The sequence below is a fragment of the Tauraco erythrolophus genome, chromosome 31 (genome assembly GCF_009769465.1).
Source record: "Tauraco erythrolophus isolate bTauEry1 chromosome 31, bTauEry1.pri, whole genome shotgun sequence".
Taxonomy (NCBI): domain Eukaryota; kingdom Metazoa; phylum Chordata; class Aves; order Musophagiformes; family Musophagidae; genus Tauraco; species Tauraco erythrolophus.
In genome coordinates this window covers 393,234-412,258 of record NC_141495.1, presented here as the reverse complement: position 1 = coordinate 412,258, position 19,025 = coordinate 393,234, and the positions used below count along the sequence as shown (strand labels likewise).

Genomic DNA, 19,025 nt, shown 5'->3' with positions numbered 1-19,025 from the left:
TTCGGGCAGGCACGACGCAGCACCACACTTCAGCTTTTTCACACAGTTTTTATTTTTATTGGGCTCCTTCTCCTCCAGCCCGAGGGGGCCGTGGGGCCGTGTCCCGGCGCGGGGTCCGGGGCTGCCGTCAGCGGTCGGGGCCGGCGGCCGCTTGCCGCTCCCGGCGGCGCTGCAGGAGGCGGTAGGCGCGGACACCGCACAGGTACCCGCCGTAGAGCGTCAGCAGCACCATGGAACCGGAGAAGGCCTTGTAGCCGAAGTCGGCCAGCTGCTTGCCGGACACCATGGCCGCGCCTGCAACACGGGGCGGCGGTCAGCGCGGCCGGGAGCGCTCCTTCTCCCGCCGCATCCCGCCGGGAGCGCTCCTTCTCCCACCGCATCCCGCCGGGAGCGCTCCTTCTCCCCCCCATCCCGCCGGGAGCGCTCCTTCTCCCACCGCATCCCGCCGGGAGCGCTCCTTCTCCCCCCCATCCCGCCGGGAGCGCTCCTTCTCCCGCCGCATCCCGCCAGGAGCGCTCCTTATCCCCCCCAACCCGCCGGGAGCGCTCCTTATCCCGCCCCATCCCGCCGGGAGCGCTCCTTATCCCGCCCCATCCCGCCGGGAGCGCTCCTTATTCCGCCCCATCCCGCCGGGAGCGCTCCTTATCCCGCCGCATCCCGCCGGGAGCGCTCCTTATTCCGCCCCATCCCGCCGGGAGCGCTCCTTATCCCGCCCATCCCGCCGGGAGCGCTCCTTCTCCCCCCCATCCCGCCGGGAGCGCTCCTTATCCCCCTCCCCCGCATCCCGCCGGGATCGCCCCGCCCGCACCTGCCCGCTCGCGCACCGCTCCCACCGGCGCGGGCCCCCTCCGCAGCGCGCTTCCGCCCCACGCCCCGCCCCCGCCGGTCACGTGGGGGGGTGTGGGCGGGGCCGCCGCGCTGCCCGCCGGGAGGCGCGGGCCGCCGGGGCGGGGCGCGTGCAGCGCCCTCTCGCGGGCGGCGGCGGCGGCGCCGCTGTCACCTCCCGCCGCCCCGGTGCCGCGAGGCCTCACCCCGGCCCCGGGCCCGGCCCGTGCCCGCAGCCGCAGGGCCGGGTGCCGGCGGCTGCGCTCCGCCACAGCCCTCCCGGGCTCCTTGTTCGCACCGAAGCACGGCTGTGGCAGCACTGCTGCCCGGTGTGGTGGCACCGCTGCCCTCCTGGGCTCCTTGCCCACACCAAAACATGGCTGTGGTGGCACCGCTGCCCTCCCGGGCTCCTTGCCCACACCAAAACATGGCTGTGGTGGCACCGCTGCCCTCCCGGGCTCCTTGCCCACACTGAAATACAGCTGTGGCGGCACTGCTGCCCGGTGTGGTGGCACCACTGCCCTCCCGGGGCTCCTTGCCTGCACTGAAACACGGCTGTGGTGGCACCGCTGCCCTCCCGGGCTCCTCGCCTGCACCGAAATACAGCTGTGGAGGCACTGCTGCCTGGTGTGGTGGCACCGCTGCCCTCCCGGGTTCCTTGCCTGCACCGAAATATAGCTGTGGAGGCACTGCTGCCCTCCTGGGCTCCTTGCCCACACCGAAACACGGCTGTGGCAGCACTGCTGCCCGGTGTGGTGGCACCGCTGCCCTCCTGGCCTCCTTGCCCACACTGAAATACAGCTGTGGCAGCACTGCTGCCCGGTGTGGTGGCACCACTGCCCTCCCGGGGCTCCTTGCCCGCACCGAAACACGGCTGTGGTGGCACCGCTGCCCTCCTGGGCTCCTTGCCCACACCGAAACACGGCTGTGGCAGCACTGCTGCCCGGTGTGGTGGCACCGCTGCCCTCCCGGGCTCCTTGCCCGCACCGAAACACGGCTGTGGTGGCACCGCTGCCCTCCCGGGCTCCTTGCCCGCACCGAAACACGGCTGTGGTGGCAGCGCTCTGCTCCGCGGGCTCTGTCATGGCCGCCCCCCCCTCCCGCCTGTTCCCCCAGCAGCAGCTCCTGGGGCTGCGGAGTCCTGCGGCACTGGGATGTGCTGAGGCGGCGGAACATAACTCCAAATGGCAAAGGGAAGACTTTTTATAGCTCGTGCACTCCGGCACGAGCGCAGGGCGTGGGGCGGCCAAAGGCAAGAGGCTGACTTGCCCCAGGTGAGGATGGCAGGGACTCGGGCACTGCCCCAGGAACCCACGCTGGGAGAGACACGCAAAGCGCTTCCATGGCAGAGGAGCTGACAGCTAAATGGAAGTCCAAAACGCAATTCCGGATCCTGCTGCTGCTCCAGGTGGGAGCTGGCAGGAGTTCAGCAAGCCAAGGTGCCGAGGGAGGAAGGCTCAGACACCCCATGAGAGCCCCGTGTCCAAACCCTTGCGCTGCCATTCCTGAAGCCCTTCAAGACAAAGGCAGCTGGAAGTTGTGCCAGCCCTGCAGGAACATGCCGGGCTTCCTTTATCCTCCCTCCAACCTCAACAAAGCTCCTCGCTCGAGGAAGCCGGCGCTGGCTCCGTTACATACGACAGCGCAGTCGAATTTAAAGGTCGCAGGGTGCCCAGTGAGAAGCGTGTCTAATAAAAGGCACAGAAACAACTGCAGTGCCAGCAGATTAAATTCCCTCGGCAAGGGGCTGAGCAGAGGGCTAACGGTCCTGGAAAGGTCACTCGGAATGAGATGCGTTTCAAAGAAAGACTGGGACGAGGCAAGTCTGGGAAAAGCAGTTGGGAAGAGATGAATAAAGCAACACAGCACGTCTCAAGAAGCCAAGGCAGCAGAGAAGGGGAGGCCTGGGGTGCGTGGGGCACAGCGGGGTCTTGGCCCGGCTCCTGCAGGCCCCCCAGGTGGAAGAGTTAGGATTCTGTACCCAGTTTGGCATTGCAATGTCAACCCTCTTTGGTCCTACAGCCCAAGTTTGACACTGGAACCACTGCTGAGAAAAAGAGGGACACTGTGTCGTGTTGTGACTGCAGGGGCATTCTTGCTGTTTCTGGGATGGCACAGGATGGTGCAGAGCCGGGAGGGAACTGGCGGCGCCCTGTTCCACGCTCAGCAAGTCCAGCAGGCACCAGTCCAAAGACAATGATGCACTGGAGCCACAGAGCAGAGTGTCTCCCCTCCAAGTTTATTATGATTTTAAACATTTGTCAGGACACTGTGAGTCATTGACCCAGTGGCACTAGGGCCCGGAACAGGGGTGGACAGCGAGACCTACAGCAGCTCTGGCTTGCCAGCCAGCCAGGGATCAGTGAACCGCTGGACACACTGGCCTGAGCAAACACCAGTGACGTGAACCAGCTCCAGAGGACTGGAGAGGCACGCGGCACCCGGGCGGGCAAGGGGCGAGTTTCAAAGGCACAGCATGAGGCAGGAGACCTCTGTCCCCTCCGGTGATGTTGGAGGTCTCCTTGTACCTCTGGTGGATCACACGTCCATTGCTGCCCCTTGTGCTAGCGGGCGGTTTCCAGCACCCTGGAAGGGCAGCGAGGAAAGCGTGGAGCTGCTTCCTCAGCTCCTACAAAGCCGTGCGTAGAAGCAAAGATGAGGCTGAGGCGCAGAGAGAAGGCAAAAAGCTCCTGTGGATCATTCATCTAAAAGCAACACGACCCAGCTGCTTTCTTGGGTACACTGCCAAGGGTTACACAGCCTGCCAGCTGCTCCGAGAGACTTTAGGGCAGTTGGTCCCTGCATTGCCAAAGCCAGCCAGAGGACAAACCGATACGAGGGAGAAAGGCTTTCCAGGGGCAGCTGGTGGGCATGGGACTGGCACAGGCAAACCTGTGACAACAAAGGAGCTCCCCGGGTGCAGGGGCTGGGTTTGATTGTGAGAGGAAAAAACGTAAAGAAAGAAGCTCTGAAGTCCCACTCTGGGGCTGCCCTCCCAGGCGGAGCACTGGCCACACCGTTCGGCACGAGCAGCTGGCGCTGGCTGGGGAAGCAGCACGTGGCAGGGCGGCAAAGAATGCCAATTCCTGTGCTGGTGCTTCTTAGAAAGAAGAGTGGTTCCCAGCCCCTTTGAAAGTCCTTAGGAGCTTCGCTTGCCCTGGTAGAGCCTGGCAGGGAACCGTGCCCCCTCCACAAGACAGTTAAGCCAAAAGCAACAGCAGCAAGCAGGAGAGGGCTGATGGTGCCAAGTGGCCCCATGGGGCTAACAGCAAAGCTTGTCCTCCCAGGCAGCGCAGCAGTGCCACCTACACAGCCTGTCTCGATCACGGTGACCCGTCAGAGTCCTCCTGAGAACTGAATCCATCACGGCAAGAGAAAGTGAAAGGAGGAAGATGCTCAGCCCTGCTCAGGGCAGACCCTAGACAGCAGCAGAAGCTAAATGAGCACTTCAAGGAGAGAGGGAGATCAGCAGGTACCTCTGTGCAGATGCCAGGCTCAGGCTGGCAGTGTCCAGGGTTGAGAAAGGGAAGCTCTGCCCTTCCAGCACTCTGCAAAGGCTCCCAGGAAATCCAGGCTCCTTACAAAGCTGTAGCAGCAGCAAGTTGGTGCGGGCAGGAGCCCTCCGCTCATCTCAGCAGGATCAGTGGTTTTGCAGGCAGAGCCCGCTTACATGTGCTCAGGGTGGTTCTGGAGACACTTGATGACATCGGTAACAGGTTTGCCCTCGTAGCAGATCTGATACACAGCTGTGAAGAGGGGGAACCTGCGAGCAGATGAACAAAGTCACCCCCTGCACTGTCACCAGAGCTGGCAGAGTCAGAGCACCTCGACATGGCGACATGCAGGGCCACTGAGCAGGAGCGGGTGGGACAGGGGCATGGTGCCTCATCCAACAGCCCATTGCTGCCCAGCTGCTTCCATGCGGGCACTGCAGAGATTGACCTGAGGACACTACCGGTGGGTTTCCCCTCCCACAGCTGCAGGAAAGATCCCAGCCCCACCCCAAAAGAGCAGACAGGGAGATGGGAGCACTCACTTCTCCACTATGTTCTTGCTTTTAAGGATGTGATGCAGCTCAGCAGACGTCTGGGGACCCTGCAGCTTCTGCCCATTCAACAGCTCCTTCTCCAGCTGCTCAATAGACTGAAACAACCCAACGGTGAGGGGGCTGGACCCTGCAACCCCATCTGCTCCCCTGCCTTCCTTCCCTGGAGCCAGGCTTGGCGCTCGGCAGGTTGCCACGGTTCTAACTGGGTCCCTCCTGCTGCCAGCTCAGCAGGTTGACACAGATGCCAGTGTTGCCCGCTCCCTGCTCTGCTCACCTTCCCCGTCTTGGCAAAAGCCTCAGCTACTTTGCGGTTGCGGCCACCGTAGCAGGTAGTGATGAGGTCAGCCACCCCGCAGCTCTCCAGGAAGGTGCTGGAGGTGACAGGGCCCTTGCAGAAGAGTTTGGCGAAGGCAATCATCTCCATCAGTCCCAGACGGATCACAGCAGCCTTTGTGTTGTCTCCATAGCCGAGTCCATCACAGAAACCAGCTCCTACAGCCACAACGTTCTGGAAAACAGCAGCAGCGTGGAGGGATCCGTTCCCAAAGGAGCTCAGGGCTTTGCTGTGTCCGCGAGCTGCCTGTGTGATCCCAAGCACAGGCTCCTGCCTATGCCAGGGATCATCATCCCTCCAACCAGCTGAAGAGGACACATCCACAGTTCCTTCCAAAGTCTGGCTTTTGACCCAGCGGTCTCAGTGAGCCCCAGAGCAACACGCAGTGGGGTTCGTTCAGCTGGCAGCCCCCTGCCCCAGGGCCCAGGGAACCACAGACTCTGCTAACCACGACCTGCAAACCCCGGTGAGCAGCTCTCACCCACCTTGAGAGCCCCGCAGATCTCCACGGTGTCAGCTTCCTGCACCACCGTCACCCTGAAGTTCGGGGTCTGCATCAGCTCCTTCAGCGTCTGCCCGTGCTGCGCGTTCTTGCAGCCTGATGAGACAAAGGGAGGAGGAGGAAGATGATGGGGGAGACCCTAAGGTAAGGCTGCTGCTCTCCCGCTCACTGGCACGTTCCTGCAGCACAGCCTTTGCAGCGAGAGGAACCTGGCACGCAACTGATGGACGTTGCTAAACGTTTGCAGGTCTGCAGAGTGCCAAGCGGATAAGCAAGGTTCAACCTTGGAATTCCCAGAAGATGGGGACAATCCCTGCTGCTGTGTCAAGCAAGATGGAAATGACATGCCCAGTGGACTAAAGGCATCTTCGAAAGCTGCAGGTTTGGGTTCGGACCCTGCCGTTCTCCCAGTGCGAGCGCGTTTGTGTGCTCGCAGCGACAGCGCGCTCCGCTCGTACCTCCCCGATCCCTGCAGCTTCCTGCTCAGCCTGTTTGCTTTTGTCTAAAACACACTTGGAACCCCGTAACTTCTATCCCAGCAAACTGGTCTGTTGGTTTTGGCTGCCGCACATGACTCGCAAACAGCGTGGACGACGTCAGGAACAGTCAGCAGATGAACTTTCAACACGAGATCGAGGTGAACGTCCCTTGAAGCCCAAGGAAATGAAGGCAGGAATTCTGTTTCCTAAAGGACCTCTTAACCTCTTCCATTTGCACCAAGCAGGCGACCTGATGCTCAGAGTCTGTGCTGGCAGGAGCTTTTAGACACACAACTGGTTTTACTGGAGGGAGCAATCACATCGTAAACCCTGTGAATGAGTTCACACAGCTCCTGTGGAGCCTGGCTGCCTCCACAGGGAAAAAGGGCCGGCTCCCCCCAGGCAGCAGGAGTTGGAGCTGCACCATGCTCACCCCTTTGCCTCCTCCTGTCAGAAACAAAGGGTGCTAACGAGGGGGGACCTTGGCTCCTTACCGATGGTTGTTTCACAGAACTTCTCTTCTGCCACTTCATTAGCAATGTTGGCCCCCATGAGGACACTCATCTCTATTCCCAGTTTTTCATGGATAATGTCTGAGATCAGCCTCAGCCCATCTGGTCCTTCGTCCACCCCCTGGGAGACAAACAGGGACAGAGATGAGCATGTGCCCCCCCAGAAGACCTGGCCCCCCTTGCCCCAATCCTGTCATTCCCTGTGCTGCAACGCTCCAACTCCCATCCCAACAGCCCTCCCTTCTCACAGTGCCCTCACCCTTCTCCTCCACCAACACACCTCCAAATCCCCACGAAGACTCTTCCCCACTTCCCACTCTCCCCACACCCTCCCATAACCCCGGCGTTGAGTTCCTGCTCCCAAACCCCGGCATTCCCTTTGCAGCCCCACCGAGCCAGGCTGCTTCCAGCTAAGCCCCCTCTCCCAGTGCCCCAGCGAGCCGCCCGGCAGCGCTGCTCCCGCTCCCACCTTGATGAGCGACACCCCGATAGCATCTTTCTTCACGTGACCCTTGAGCTGGTCGCAGACTTTGCCGACAAACTGGTGGGGCACCACAAACAGGAGGATGTCAGCCCCGGCGCAGGCTTTCAGCAGGTCTGGCTCTGCCACCTGAGGAGTGGGACTGTCATCAGGGACTTGTCTTTGTAGTTTTGCAGTGAGCGTGTCCTGAACCCAGGACAAGGGAAGCAGGAGCTTCGTTGTAAGGGAAGGAAGGGCACAAAGTCGGTGCCCTGAGGTCTCCTTCCAGTGCTGGCAGGGCAGAGGGGCCGCAGCAGAGAAGGGTGGAAGCAGCCCGAGCTGATGCCACGACGGTGGTTGCAAAGAGCTGGGGTCATTCTGGGAACCTCAGTGCCAAGGGGCTGAGCGTGCAGCCGTGGGGCAGCAGGTCCCGCGGGCTCTCCGCACGCTGCCCATGCCAGCTCGGCGGCAGCCGCGTGGCCTCATGCCCAGCCTGTGGGATGCCAGAGCGGGGGCAAAGGTGGGCAGCAAGAGCAGCCAGGGCTGCAGCTCGTCCAAGCACAGAGCAAGGTCACCGGGAGGGAGCAGCTGAGTCCCGTGCATCCCCTACCTTTGCACACCCGGTGCCCGGGACACCAGGGCTCCAGCAGCTCCCAGGGGAGCTATTTATTACCTCTCGACAGAGAGCCCAGCTGGCAGCACCGGACCTTGCACTCAGCAGGCCACACTCACCACGTTGGGGGGCAGCTTGTGCCCCGGCAGGTACTTGACGTTTTCGTGCTCCGTGTTGATGATGTCGGTGAGCCGCCGGCCACCCACCTCCTCCTCCAGCACCCACATGTTCACCTTGTTCTCGAAGGTGCCCAGCCGTGCCGCATTGCTGCCAGCGATCTTGGCGATGGCCGAGCCCCTGCGTGGGCAGAGCGGAGCTGTGGGCACCGAGGCCGCCGATACCAGCGAGCCCGGTGCACCGCGGGCAGCTGGCACAGGGGTCCTGGTGAAACGGGGACAGCGGGCACTGGGGACCACGGGGCACTGGGGAGGACGTGCGTGCCCACAGGGCAGACACTCACCAGTTGCCAGAGCCCACGACGCAGACTTTCTTGCCACCCATGGCGCGGGGAGCCGGGGCATTGCCCAGCGCTGAGCCCGCCGCTGGTATTTCAAGGCTGCCCGCCGTGGGGGCGGCCCCGTCCCGCCTCCAGCCCCGCCTCACCCCGGGGGGGAACGGTGCACCCGTGCCCAGGGGTGCCAGTGCCAGAGCCGTGCTTCCCCAGGCACAGCCGGTGCTCCCGGTGCAAACCGCTCCACGGAAGCAACGGTGGAACAGCTCAGATCCCAAATCTCAGCGCAGAGCCTCTCTCCCTGCTTTCTCCGTGGTTTATCTCCCCCTTCCCAAGAAGCGCTGGGTCCCCCCTGGGAAGAAACATGAACCAGCAGCTGCAGCTCCTGCCTAATCTCACTGCAGCCCTACGCAGCAGCACTCGCTCTCCCAGTGGGTCTCCTTCCCTCCCAACAGGGGCTTACAGGGGTTTTTTTCAAGCATTACATTCCCAGTTTTAATTACATTCCCAGTTTTATAAAGGAGGCAGGTGAAGGGGGCGATGCCCCTTTTGCACGGCTTTAAACCCTTGGATGCATAATACGGGTTCCTCAAAATTATGCCTGGCTGCCCTGGGGCTTGTAACGGGCCGTCACGATTCCGCCAGGCAGCAGAGGGTGCAAACTGGCCCGTCTTAAGGTTTTATCAGCCGCTTGGCCACTGGATTCCCAGTTTTGCTCCTTACTTTACCACAAAAGCCCTTTGCCAAGGCGCAGCAGCCTCTGCAAGCCAGGAGATCCTCACATGAAAGGCTCTATAAAAGGCCAAAACACGAAGAACATTTTTCTCTCCAGTCTCTTAACCCAGTTGGGTTTGGTTTTAAAAAGAAGCAGCAGAAAGCAAAGCAGAGATAATCCCGTCCCTTTCCAGGCAAGTACATCAAGTGTCATCCAGCGAGGCAGCTGCCAGCACAGAAGGAGGGAGGACAGCTTCCTTCACAGGAGGCTTTTATTAAAACTGGGTGACGTCTACAAGGATACAGTACAAAAAAAAAAAAAAATTTGGTCCATGGAAAAAAACGTAATATTCAGTTAAGAAAAGCAGTTACGCTGCAACAGCTACGTTTGCCTACGCAGTACTCGGCATCCCTCGCGCGTGACCACCCTGAGCAGTCAGGGGGCTGCTTGACCAGCACCAAGACCTTCACCCCGGTACCACGGAGGAGCCGTTTCACAATGGGGCACAGGAGGAGGGAAGTGGAGAGTCTATTACTCACAGACATGTAGTAACACAGACACGAGGAGTAGGGCCACCCAGGCTCCCAGTTCAGAGCCGCCTTCCCAGCCACACGGGGGTGGGGATGAGGGGGGGCTGTTTGTCAGTGATGTTTTGCAGCTATTCCAAGAAAATATGACCAACTTGCAAGTCCATTTGCATGACAGTCCCGAGCAGAAACACTGAGATCCCAGTTAAGAGAAGTCATTCTCTTACACTTGACCACTAGCTCACCAGTAACTCATTCCATGAAGAAGCATCTGGGCTGCTACTCCCCACAGTAGAGAAAATCTACTCGTACATTCCTGAACCATGCTGGGCCTTATGGCAGCCCCAGAACCTAAAACTTCACTAAAAATCACAGGAGCTTCAGCATGGAAGCACCTGCTAACTCACATATGCTTGGAGCCACGTCCGCTCCCAAGGACTGTCCCGTTGCACCCTCATGAGGATCCACACGAAGGAGACTGGTCCCCACAGCGAGTGACACGGGATAGCTGTCCCAAAGGCAAGAGCCTGCAACACTGCACTCCTGGACAATTCCACCAGGGAGTTGCTGCATCCCCTCTCCCTGCTGCAGGGCAAACAAGCAGCCAGATGGTTTGCTGGAACCGCAAGTGTAGGTCTTCCGAAGTGCAGAGAAGTCTCACCGCTCCGAAGCTTTCACATCCCTGCAGGAAGCCAACGCCTCGTGATCCCGGCCTAGCACAGTCCGTCGGAGAACACGAAGGGAACAGGGAAGGGCAAAAGGAACAAGGGGAGAAGCAATTCTCTACACAGTCCAGGAACTTCCTCAAGGAGGAGAGTGACCTGTGAGGCAGCCCAGTGCAGCAGCACCCTCGGAGCGAGGGAGTAAGGGCAGGGAGGTATGTCAGCTCATGGCATCCTGTCCACTACGTCTCCTGGTACCTTGCTAGGAAATGAGGCAGGGAACAGACCAGCCACAGAACTCCACCCTTACAGCAGATCCAGGCTTCCCAGACCCAGGTCTTGCGCGCCACAACTAGATGCTAGTTGGGGAGGAACGGGCTGTGGTTTCTGAACTTGAGAAAGGCTCCGAGTCAGCAGTCGTACTGGCTACTGGGGATGCTACAGGCAGTGCGGAGTCAAGGGGACGCTCTCGGAAGCCTTGGGACTGACAAGGCAACAGTCAGAAAGAAAACCAGGTAGAAATGTGTGTTCATTGGAGCCTGTCTGCTCACCACACCGCAGAAGACCGCGGGTGTTCTGGAGTTGCCCCCACAGGGACAATGCCAGGATGAATAATGAGGCGGGCCTCGCTGCCGGAGTGGGATTATATAAGCTTTAACAGTGAACTCTGCAGAGCTCTGTCTCCACAAATAGCTGTGATGCCTTCTGGTCGGGGAGGCGTGGAGCAGTCTATGTGTTACGGATTCCCAGAGCCTGCTCCAATTCCTGCCGTCTTTGCTGCACCTGGAAAAGCCAGAATCGCAGCATTAACATACTTACAGTGAAGCACCACAGCATCCGAGTAACACAAGACCCAGCTGGAACAGGGTGAACTCAAACTGGGACCAGGATGCATCAGCAGCATCTACCAGAGAAGCTTAGCACTGCCTCTCTCCACCCTCAGCAAGGAGTGACAGCTACTCTGAGCCACCGGGTGCGGAGAGGGATCCCTGCTCGGGGACGCTCACCTTGGAGTAGAAGTATCTGCACACAGCTTCCTGAGCCCACGGCTGGAAGTAGAACTCGGCTCTACGCTCCTCTTCAGGATTCCCAACAACATCAGTCATCGTCTGGGGAGCACAAAGAACAACACGGTTCGGGGAGTGCAACGGCTCTGGCTGTGCTGAGCCATCCCACACCCCCTCCCCGGTCCTCAAAGCCATTTCAGCGCAGTCAGGTCACGTTCTCGCGCTTGACTCCAATCCTCGTCTTGCTTTCTGGGCAGGAAATTGCCTCTCTCTCCGTGGGAGCTGGGTAGATGAGGGAAGCGTGCCACTGGATCCACCTTCCACACAAGCCAAGGCTTTTACCTTTAAATCTCGGCACTGGGACTGCAGCCAGTCGTTGATGAAGCCCTGAGGATCTCGGGCAAAGCTCAGCATGAACTCCCGCTGGGTCTTCAGCTGGTTAATTGTCTCGATGGTTTCATGGATCTGAAGGAGACAAGCACAGCAACTAAACTGCTGAACAGGGGAAAAGTCAGACAGAAACATGGAGACCCAACACATCAAGGTGAATTCCTGCACTCCTGGGCTGACTTACACCTATCAGACAGGATTTTCAGTTCCCAGTTTCCTCTCTAAGGAACTACCAATCTTCCCACTGACCATCTGCTTTAAAACGACACTTCCAGGTAAACCACCTGTTTGTAAGCGTGGCTGACCCCGCTCCAGCCTCCAAGTGCACAGCAGAGCAAAGCTGCACTCCTGTTCAGTTCAGGGCCCACCCCTGAACAACGAGGAGGGCAGACCTGAAGGAGATTGTCCTGGTTTTGCTGGGATAGAATCGCAGAACCAATTTTCTGTCCAGAAAAAGCTACGTTTCTGAAGTAAGCTGCATTTTTAAGAAGAATGCAGCACCCGACGCGGTGAGAACAGAGTTGATAAGACATTTTGTTCTAGTTTGTAGCCTGCCGTGGTATGCAGGTATCCATAGTGATCAAGGACTTTTCAACTTGTTTTTCCTAAGGATCCAGACTCCAAGAACCCAGCAGGAGCAGCCAGGGCGATGGATGCTTAAAGTGGCAAACGGGTATTCTACACCATGTGACGTCATGCTGACTATAAACTGGGAAGTTTGTTGGGGACACTCTCTCTTTCTCAGTGGTCACAATCCCTGGAGGGTCTTGCCTGTCATCTGCTCCCAAGACCTACTCTCCTTCTTCTGGGACTGCGGTTTTCAGGATTTTCCTGCTCTGGGATCACCAGCCAGGAATGGGCTGGACATTGGTCAAGGGGTGGTGAGCAACTGTACTGTGCATCACTTGTCTGTATCTATCATCATCATCATCATCATCATTATTATTTTCCATTTTATTTCAATTTATTAAATAGTTCTTATCCCTACCCATGAGCCTTCCTTTTCTCAATTCCTCTTCTGGAATGGGGAGGGGTCACTGGGTAACAGAACAGGTGGCTGTTGTTTAGCTCTGGATACTGGCTAATCGGAGACAGAGATCTTCCTACCTTGTTATCCAGAGCAGCAATTTCCTGTTGACTGGCTGTGGACAGCAGGAAGGAATTCATCTGAGTTTTCAAGGTATCATCCACCTCCACATCAATGTCATAGCAAGCTGTTTTCTTCTGGTCATTTGGGTCAACACTAGGGGCATCCACAAGAAAAATACAACAAAATAAGTGAGTAGCTCAAGAAAGCACCGAGTTGTAGCTCCTCTAGGACGGTGCAGCGGAGCTACAGGCAGGGACGAGCCACGCCAGTGTCAGCTTCCACTCTACCACCAGGCAGCAAAGCTCCACTGATGGCTCTGCAGCACGAGGAGCCAGCAATTGTTCCAAGCAGATTTCTGTCTCCAAAAGTGGAACGCAAAGGACAGAATGAACGTGGGAGCTGCCTTGTGGAAAAGAGGGATGTGGTGAACGGAAAGAGGCGGCTGTTCTTGTGTGAAGAAACAATGACAGGCAACATGGGAACCGCTGCTGAAAATCAGAACGTGTTAACATCGTCTTCCTGTGCCTGCCTCATCCCTCCCTCCCACTCTTCCTAGGAACATGAAGTCGAGTGGACCAGTCTCACCTGATCACGTGGTTAATGATGATCGGTTCGGGGGGCATCAGCAGCGCGTGAAGTCTCTGTGGGATTTCGGAGAACTTCATCCGCTGAGATTCGAAGATCTGCGGCAGAAACACAGGGCTGAGGAAAGGACTGGGAGCTCGGTGCCAGCGTCGCTGGCTGCTGACAGAGAAACGCCGAAGCGGTCGCTGGTTCCAGTTACCTGCTGGAGGTATTTGTCACAGATGACATACTCCCGCTCGTGGGGGTCCTGCAGCTTGTGGGTCTTGATGTACTGCCACAGGGCCTGGATGATCACCGGCCGGGTCTGGGTGTGAATCCCCAAGAGACGAGCCAAGCGGGGATCCAGTTTGAACTGCGGAGGCTGAACGCAGAGCGCGGGACGGTGAGGTGGCCGCGGAAACAGCCAACGGCACCTGCCCTGCGCCGTCACTCCCCACCTCCCACCTGGTAATCCAGCATCAGCAGGACAGTGCAGCGCACGTTTACGTCTCCCGGCCTCTTCACCTGGAAGCCGTCCGTCTCCTGAGTTGTCGCAGTCCTGTGCCACTGAACGGGAGAGGGCATTTAGAAGCACCCACGTGCTTGGTTCTCTTTGCTCCTGCTGCTTGGCACTCAACAAGCTTGCCAGTAAATCCAACCCACCTAGAGAGAGTTCACCTTACTCCCATTTACAGCTTGAAATAAGAGTTAATACATTTGTTCAGAGCCTCAGCAAGTCAAAGGAAGAGCTAAGACAAGAATTCACAAGCTCCTGGCTCCCAGCCACTTGTTCAAGCCTTAAGCGTCCCCACCTCTCCAGTTACACACGAGATACTAACCCCCTGTGCTGAAACACCAACCCATTTTTAGAGGTAACGCAGCGAAAAGAAGCTCACCTCTACCAGGTGATTGTCAGGGCCATACAGGTCTTTATCGAGTTCAATGACCAGAGATTTAAAGAAGGATGAGAACTTTCTTTTCTGCTTGGTGGCATCGTATTTGGACAAAGCAGACTGCAAGCAACACAGGAGGGAAAAGCGTTAGGACAGCAAGTCTCGGCAGTCAAGCACAGCCACCGTGCACAACAGCGTTCCTTTGAGTTCTGACCACCTAAACTCATCCAACATGTGCTTGCAAATCAAGTTCCGAGTCAGAAAGTGACAGACTGGAGTTAAAGATGAGCTTGCAGGAATTAAATCACTCAGCAGTTACACACAGTGCAAGCGCCCTGGTTCTCAGAGCCAGGGTACATGGGTGCCACTGGTCTGCTCTCACCATCACTTCTCATAGCTACAAGAACTTTGTACAACTCATGTCCTGCCACGGGGATACCCATCGGTCTCCAAGTTGGGCTCTCGGTCTCTTCACCATCAGACTCCTTGGAAAACAGAGATGAAGGAGGATAATCAAGCCCCTAGCTACACTCTCAGACACTAAGAAACTGGTTTCATCGCCAATTCCAGATCCATAGTGAGCCCTGTGGTTTGGTATTTCACACTTACATCTTCCAGCAGCCGTCCTTCCACCCGAAGTTCCCAGGAGGCGACTGTTCCTTCACCATCCTCCGCATCTGACTTGGCTGGATTGAAGGTATTGGAGATAAAAATACGCAGCTTTCGTTTTTGCTGGGAGAAAAAGCATCAGCTCAGCGTTAATCCTGCAATAAAGGGCTGACCATCTTGCTTACGTCTTGCTGAAACTAAGCTTAATGTTTACAGCTGCCTCCTACTCCCCCTCTCCCGGGGCAGGCAGCAAAGAGGCATTCCCGGTTCCGCTCCTCGGTTATGCCCGGACTATTAGGATTCCCGACACGCTTACAGGGACACGACCCTGTTTAGTGCCCTCCCGTGATCACCACGGGCAGCAGCCCTCCCCTACCTTGATGGGTCGCTTCAAAGCCTCCTGGATATCCAGGCGTTTCCTCATGATGGTCTGGTCCAGTTTCCTTTCAAAGGCCAGCAGGTCCATGTAGGCCTGAGACTCAGGTACGAGCTCACGGATCTGCAGCCAACGAAGAACACAAACCACTGTCAGCTCACCTGCCCTCCTCCGGCCTACTTCGTGCCAACAGGGGCTGCAACCGCCCGTGCCACTCACCCTCTGAGGTAGGATTTTGTCAGCCATCTTCTTCTTTTTAGCGCTGGGAAGGAAGAAGATGCACAGGCAGGCATTAAAACGGCAGTTGCTCTGCAAATTAGCCGTAGGCATTCATGGAGGGAGCGAGATAGAATCATGGAATGGTTTGGGTTGGAAGGGACCTCAAAGATCATCCAGTTCCAACCCCCCTGCCATGGGCAGGGACACCCTCCACTACACCAGGTTGCCCAAAGCCCCATCCAACCTGGCCTTGACCACTTCCAGGGATGGGGCAGCCACAGCTTCTCTGGGCAACCTGTGCCAGTGCCTCAGCACCCTCAGAGGGAAAAATTTCTTCCTTAGATCGCATCAAAATCTCCCCTTTTCCAGTTTAAAGCCATTGCCCCGTGTCCTGTCACTCCATGCCCTTGTAAAAAGTCCCTCCCTATCTTTCCTGTAGGGAAAGGACGGCTCATTCTCTGGTTTAGCCTAATCAAAATGATTCTTTAGCCTCAATTAGGGTGACTTCTCAGGGTGACTTTAGGGTGGCTTTTCCACGAGGTGCATTTTAAATCAAGGAATGAATCACCAACGTCACTGAGGCACCACGTTATGCTGCCAGAAACATAAACCTGCTCTTGCCCAGCAGCTGCACGTTACTCATCCCCTCGCAGCCTCCCTCTCCCAGCAGAGCCGCACAAGGACGCCCAGGACACCGATGTCCCTTCCAGCCACCCCACAAGCCCAGAGAAGCCCGAGTGCGGCACGAAGGCGGAGCGCCCCGGGCGCCGCTGCCCGGAGCAGCTCTGTGCTGCTGAGCGCGGCCGTCTGGTTCCACCCGGGCAGCGGCTGCTGCTTTCCGCTGCCCTGCGCCCACACGGCCCCCCCTGTGGTGGGGATTCCGGTTTTGGGGGTTCCCTGGGGGGCGTCTGGGGAGAGAGGCAGCACCTCCGCCCTGGGGGTGCTCCAAGACGCCTCGATGCCCGAGGGTGCCCTGGGATGCCCCTGCCATCCCAGGATGCTCCAGGGTGTCCCCACCGCCCCGGGGATGCCCTGGGATGTCCCCATCCTGTGATACCCCGGGATGGCCCTGCCTCCCGAGGATGCCCTGAGACGCCCCGGGACGCCTCCACCACCCCGGGGATGCCCCGGGATGGCCCCACCGCCCCGGGGATGCCCTGAGATGCCCCGGGCCGCCCCCGCCACCCCGAGGATGCCCCGGGATGGCCCCGCCGCCCCAGGATGCCCTGAGATGCCCCGGGCCGCCCCCGCCACCCCGGGGCTGCCCCCGCCCGGGGCTGCGGCCCTTACTTGTGGTTGCGGTTGGGCACCGCCTGCGGCTGCACCTGCTGGAGCTGCTGCGGCGCCGGCCTCTTGCGGGCCTGATCCAGGCCGGCCTGCGCCATCCCGGGCCGCACCGCCGGGCTCCCGCCGTAACCGGGAGGCCCCATGGAGGGGCCCTGCGGCGCCAGCCGGCTGCCCGGTAACATTCCGGGGCGCTGCGGAGAGAAGAAAACCGGTCCAGCGCCCACCAGCAGCGGCCGGTCTCGCCGGCCCCGCTCCCTCCCGCCCCGCCCCGCGCGCCCCCGCCGGCCCCTCCCCCGCCTCACCGGGTAGGCGGCTCCCGGCAGCGGCGAGCGGTACAGGCCCTGTCCGGGAGCCGGGCCCATGCGGACCGGCCCGCCCGGCGTGCCCGGGCCCAGCGCGCCGGCCCCGGCAGCGGCCCCACCGCCGCCGCCGCTGGGAGTCACCGACTGGAATCCCGCCCGCGCCGCCATCTTCTCTCCAGCACAAAGGGGAGCGGGCCGGAACCGGACGCCCGTCATAGAGACGGCGCGCGGGGGCGCGCTAGAGAGGCGCCGCCCGCAACTGGCGCCCCCTGCTGGCTGGAGGCCCGGCCGAGGGGCGGGGGCCGTGCGGGCGCGGGGTCCTGGCAGGGTGAAGGGTGCTGGAGCCGGGTCCTGGCAGGGTGCGGGGTGTGAGGGGTGCTGGAGCGGGTCCTGGCAGGGTGAGGGGTGTGAGGGGTGCTGGAGCGGGTCCTGGCAGGGTGAGGGGTGTGAGGGGTGCTGGAGCGGGTCCTGGCAGGGTGAGGGGTGTGAGGGGTGCTGGAGCGGGTCCTGGCAGGGTGAGGGGTGTGAGGGGTGCTGGAGCGGGTCCTGGCAGGGTGAGGGGTGTGAGGGGTGCTGGAGCGGGTCCTGGCAGGGTACAGGGTGTGAGGGGTGCTGGAGCCGGGTCCTGGCAGGGTGCGGGGTGTGAGGGGTGCTGGAGCCGGGTCCTGGCAGGGTGCGGGGTGTGAGGGGTGCTGGAGCAGGTCCTGGCAGGGTGCGGGGTGTGAGGGGTGCTGGAGCGGGTCCTGGCAGGGTACAGGGTGTGAGGGGTGCAGGAGCGGGTCCTGGAAAGGACTTCAGCTGACATCGCACTTGTTCTGACCTCTCCTTGGTTTCCACTGCAGCCCCCAGAGCTGTTACGGTCAGAGCTGCGCTGCAGTCGAGGGTTGGGGTGTCAGCCCCGCGCTCGCCACGCCACGACTGCGGCACTCACTGTTACAAACATGCGCCTGTTGCAGGAGATGCTGGTGCTGGAGCCTCCCTTGCTCTGGGATGTGCTGGGAAGAAGGCGGCTTTGCCCGCCCCAGGGATGGAGCACTCCAGTGTGCAGACATGGTGGTGACACCTCTCACAGACCTGTCCGTGACACCCCAAGAAGGGAGCTCATGGGGGTGCAGATGGACACCAACGGGGTCCGTTTGTCCAGGTTCAGGCTGAGCACCCTGGAAAAGGGTTCCTGTCTCCCTTGACAGGGACTTGGGCTGCTGCAGGAAGCACGACGTTTGAGTTAAAGGCCACTTTCTGCAAGTATTTGCATTAAATTCCCCGTTCCCTGGAGCACCTACCCTCGCAGCTGCTCGGAGAGAAAAAGGGACACGAACCCCCATCATTAATCCGTGAAAAAAAGCCAAGCGAGCAGTCACACCGCAAGTAATAATTAAGCAATTAACGGCGATCACGGGCCATTTTGGAGGCTGTCGTGCACAGTGCCTGGCGTTGTTGACCGAGCGAAGAAGTGGGGACGTGTCGGCACCTTTCCTGCCGGATACAGCATTTCCCACCCTCGGTGAGGAGCACGAAGCTTTGAGCACAACTGTTGTCTCAGCGCCCGTGTGTCCGGGCAGTTAATTTAATGCCACCTCCGCCAGGCTTGGCGCCCAGCAGCCTGATGAAATATTCATGGGGAGGAAAAGCAGTGGAACTTATCTGCTCCGTATTGTTCGGATGCGACTTCGGCCGAGACTGAAAGCCTGACGGGAGCCTTTTGGGAGGCTGGAAAGCTGCCTGGCTCTCCTGGGAGGGACACGCAGAGCGGGAGAACGCAAGGGCTGATCTAAGAAGCAGGGAGAGGGACGTGGAACTGAAAGAGCTGCTCAGCTTGACGCAGGGAGCAGGTGGGCTTCAGGGGCTTGAGAGACCCCAGACTGGATGAACTGAGCCGGGAGCGACCCCAGCCCTCTGTCCCAGGGGGCTGTCTCACCAGTCCCCTGATACCAGCTGTGTTTCGTAAACACAGGGAGAAAAAATAACCCCAGCTTCCCTGGCTCAGTGTTTCCTTACACTTGTCCTTCCTCCTTTCCTGTTCCCTCGGGGTTTGGTTGGTTCTCATCTCTCGATGGAAACAGTTTGCGAAACACTACCCCATCCACCCTCATTCTCCTGCGCCCGCTGGCACAGGGCAGCTCCTCCGAAACCTCCTTCCTCAACCAGTATGGCTCAGGC

General features: G+C 59.3%; 3 protein-coding genes across 8 annotated transcripts; all 3 read right to left on the bottom strand.

Moving 5' to 3' along the window:
* Positions 1-127: 127 nt before the first annotated feature.
* COX14 (cytochrome c oxidase assembly factor COX14) lies at positions 128-834 on the bottom strand. The gene is made up of 2 exons (XM_086628496.1): positions 809-834; positions 128-294 (listed from the first exon to the last, which is right to left on the bottom strand). Exon 2 carries the CDS (start codon positions 284-286, stop codon positions 128-130), a length of 159 nt encoding a protein of 52 aa, XP_086484622.1. The 5' UTR covers positions 287-294; positions 809-834.
* A 2,259-nt stretch (positions 835-3,093) lies between these two features.
* On the bottom strand, positions 3,094-8,274 carry GPD1 (glycerol-3-phosphate dehydrogenase 1). Of its 2 annotated transcripts, none has more exons than XM_086628517.1 (8): positions 8,234-8,274; positions 7,893-8,070; positions 7,170-7,310; positions 6,683-6,821; positions 5,693-5,805; positions 5,148-5,381; positions 4,862-4,968; positions 3,094-4,588 (listed from the first exon to the last, which is right to left on the bottom strand). In XM_086628517.1, the coding sequence occupies exons 1-8, from the start codon at positions 8,272-8,274 to the stop codon at positions 4,492-4,494; spliced, it is 1,050 nt and encodes a 349-aa protein (XP_086484643.1). In that variant the 3' UTR covers positions 3,094-4,491. The 2 variants fall into 2 exon arrangements, with proteins under 2 accessions (XP_086484643.1, XP_086484644.1); XM_086628518.1 differs by having other exon boundaries at positions 7,170-7,241.
* Positions 8,275-10,818: 2,544 nt separating this feature from the next.
* On the bottom strand, positions 10,819-17,033 carry SMARCD1 (SWI/SNF related BAF chromatin remodeling complex subunit D1). 5 transcript variants are annotated; one of them, XM_086628471.1, is made up of 13 exons: positions 16,866-17,033; positions 16,567-16,754; positions 15,277-15,319; positions 15,058-15,180; positions 14,682-14,804; positions 14,076-14,192; positions 13,645-13,746; positions 13,400-13,561; positions 13,201-13,298; positions 12,633-12,768; positions 11,478-11,630; positions 11,136-11,237; positions 10,819-10,911 (listed from the first exon to the last, which is right to left on the bottom strand). In XM_086628471.1, the coding sequence occupies exons 1-13, from the start codon at positions 17,031-17,033 to the stop codon at positions 10,858-10,860; spliced, it is 1,569 nt and encodes a 522-aa protein (XP_086484597.1). In that variant the 3' UTR covers positions 10,819-10,857. The 5 variants fall into 5 exon arrangements, with proteins under 5 accessions (XP_086484597.1, XP_086484599.1, XP_086484601.1 ...); XM_086628473.1 differs by having other exon boundaries at positions 11,478-11,600; XM_086628475.1 differs by lacking the exon at positions 11,478-11,630.
* Positions 17,034-19,025: the final 1,992 nt, after the last annotated feature.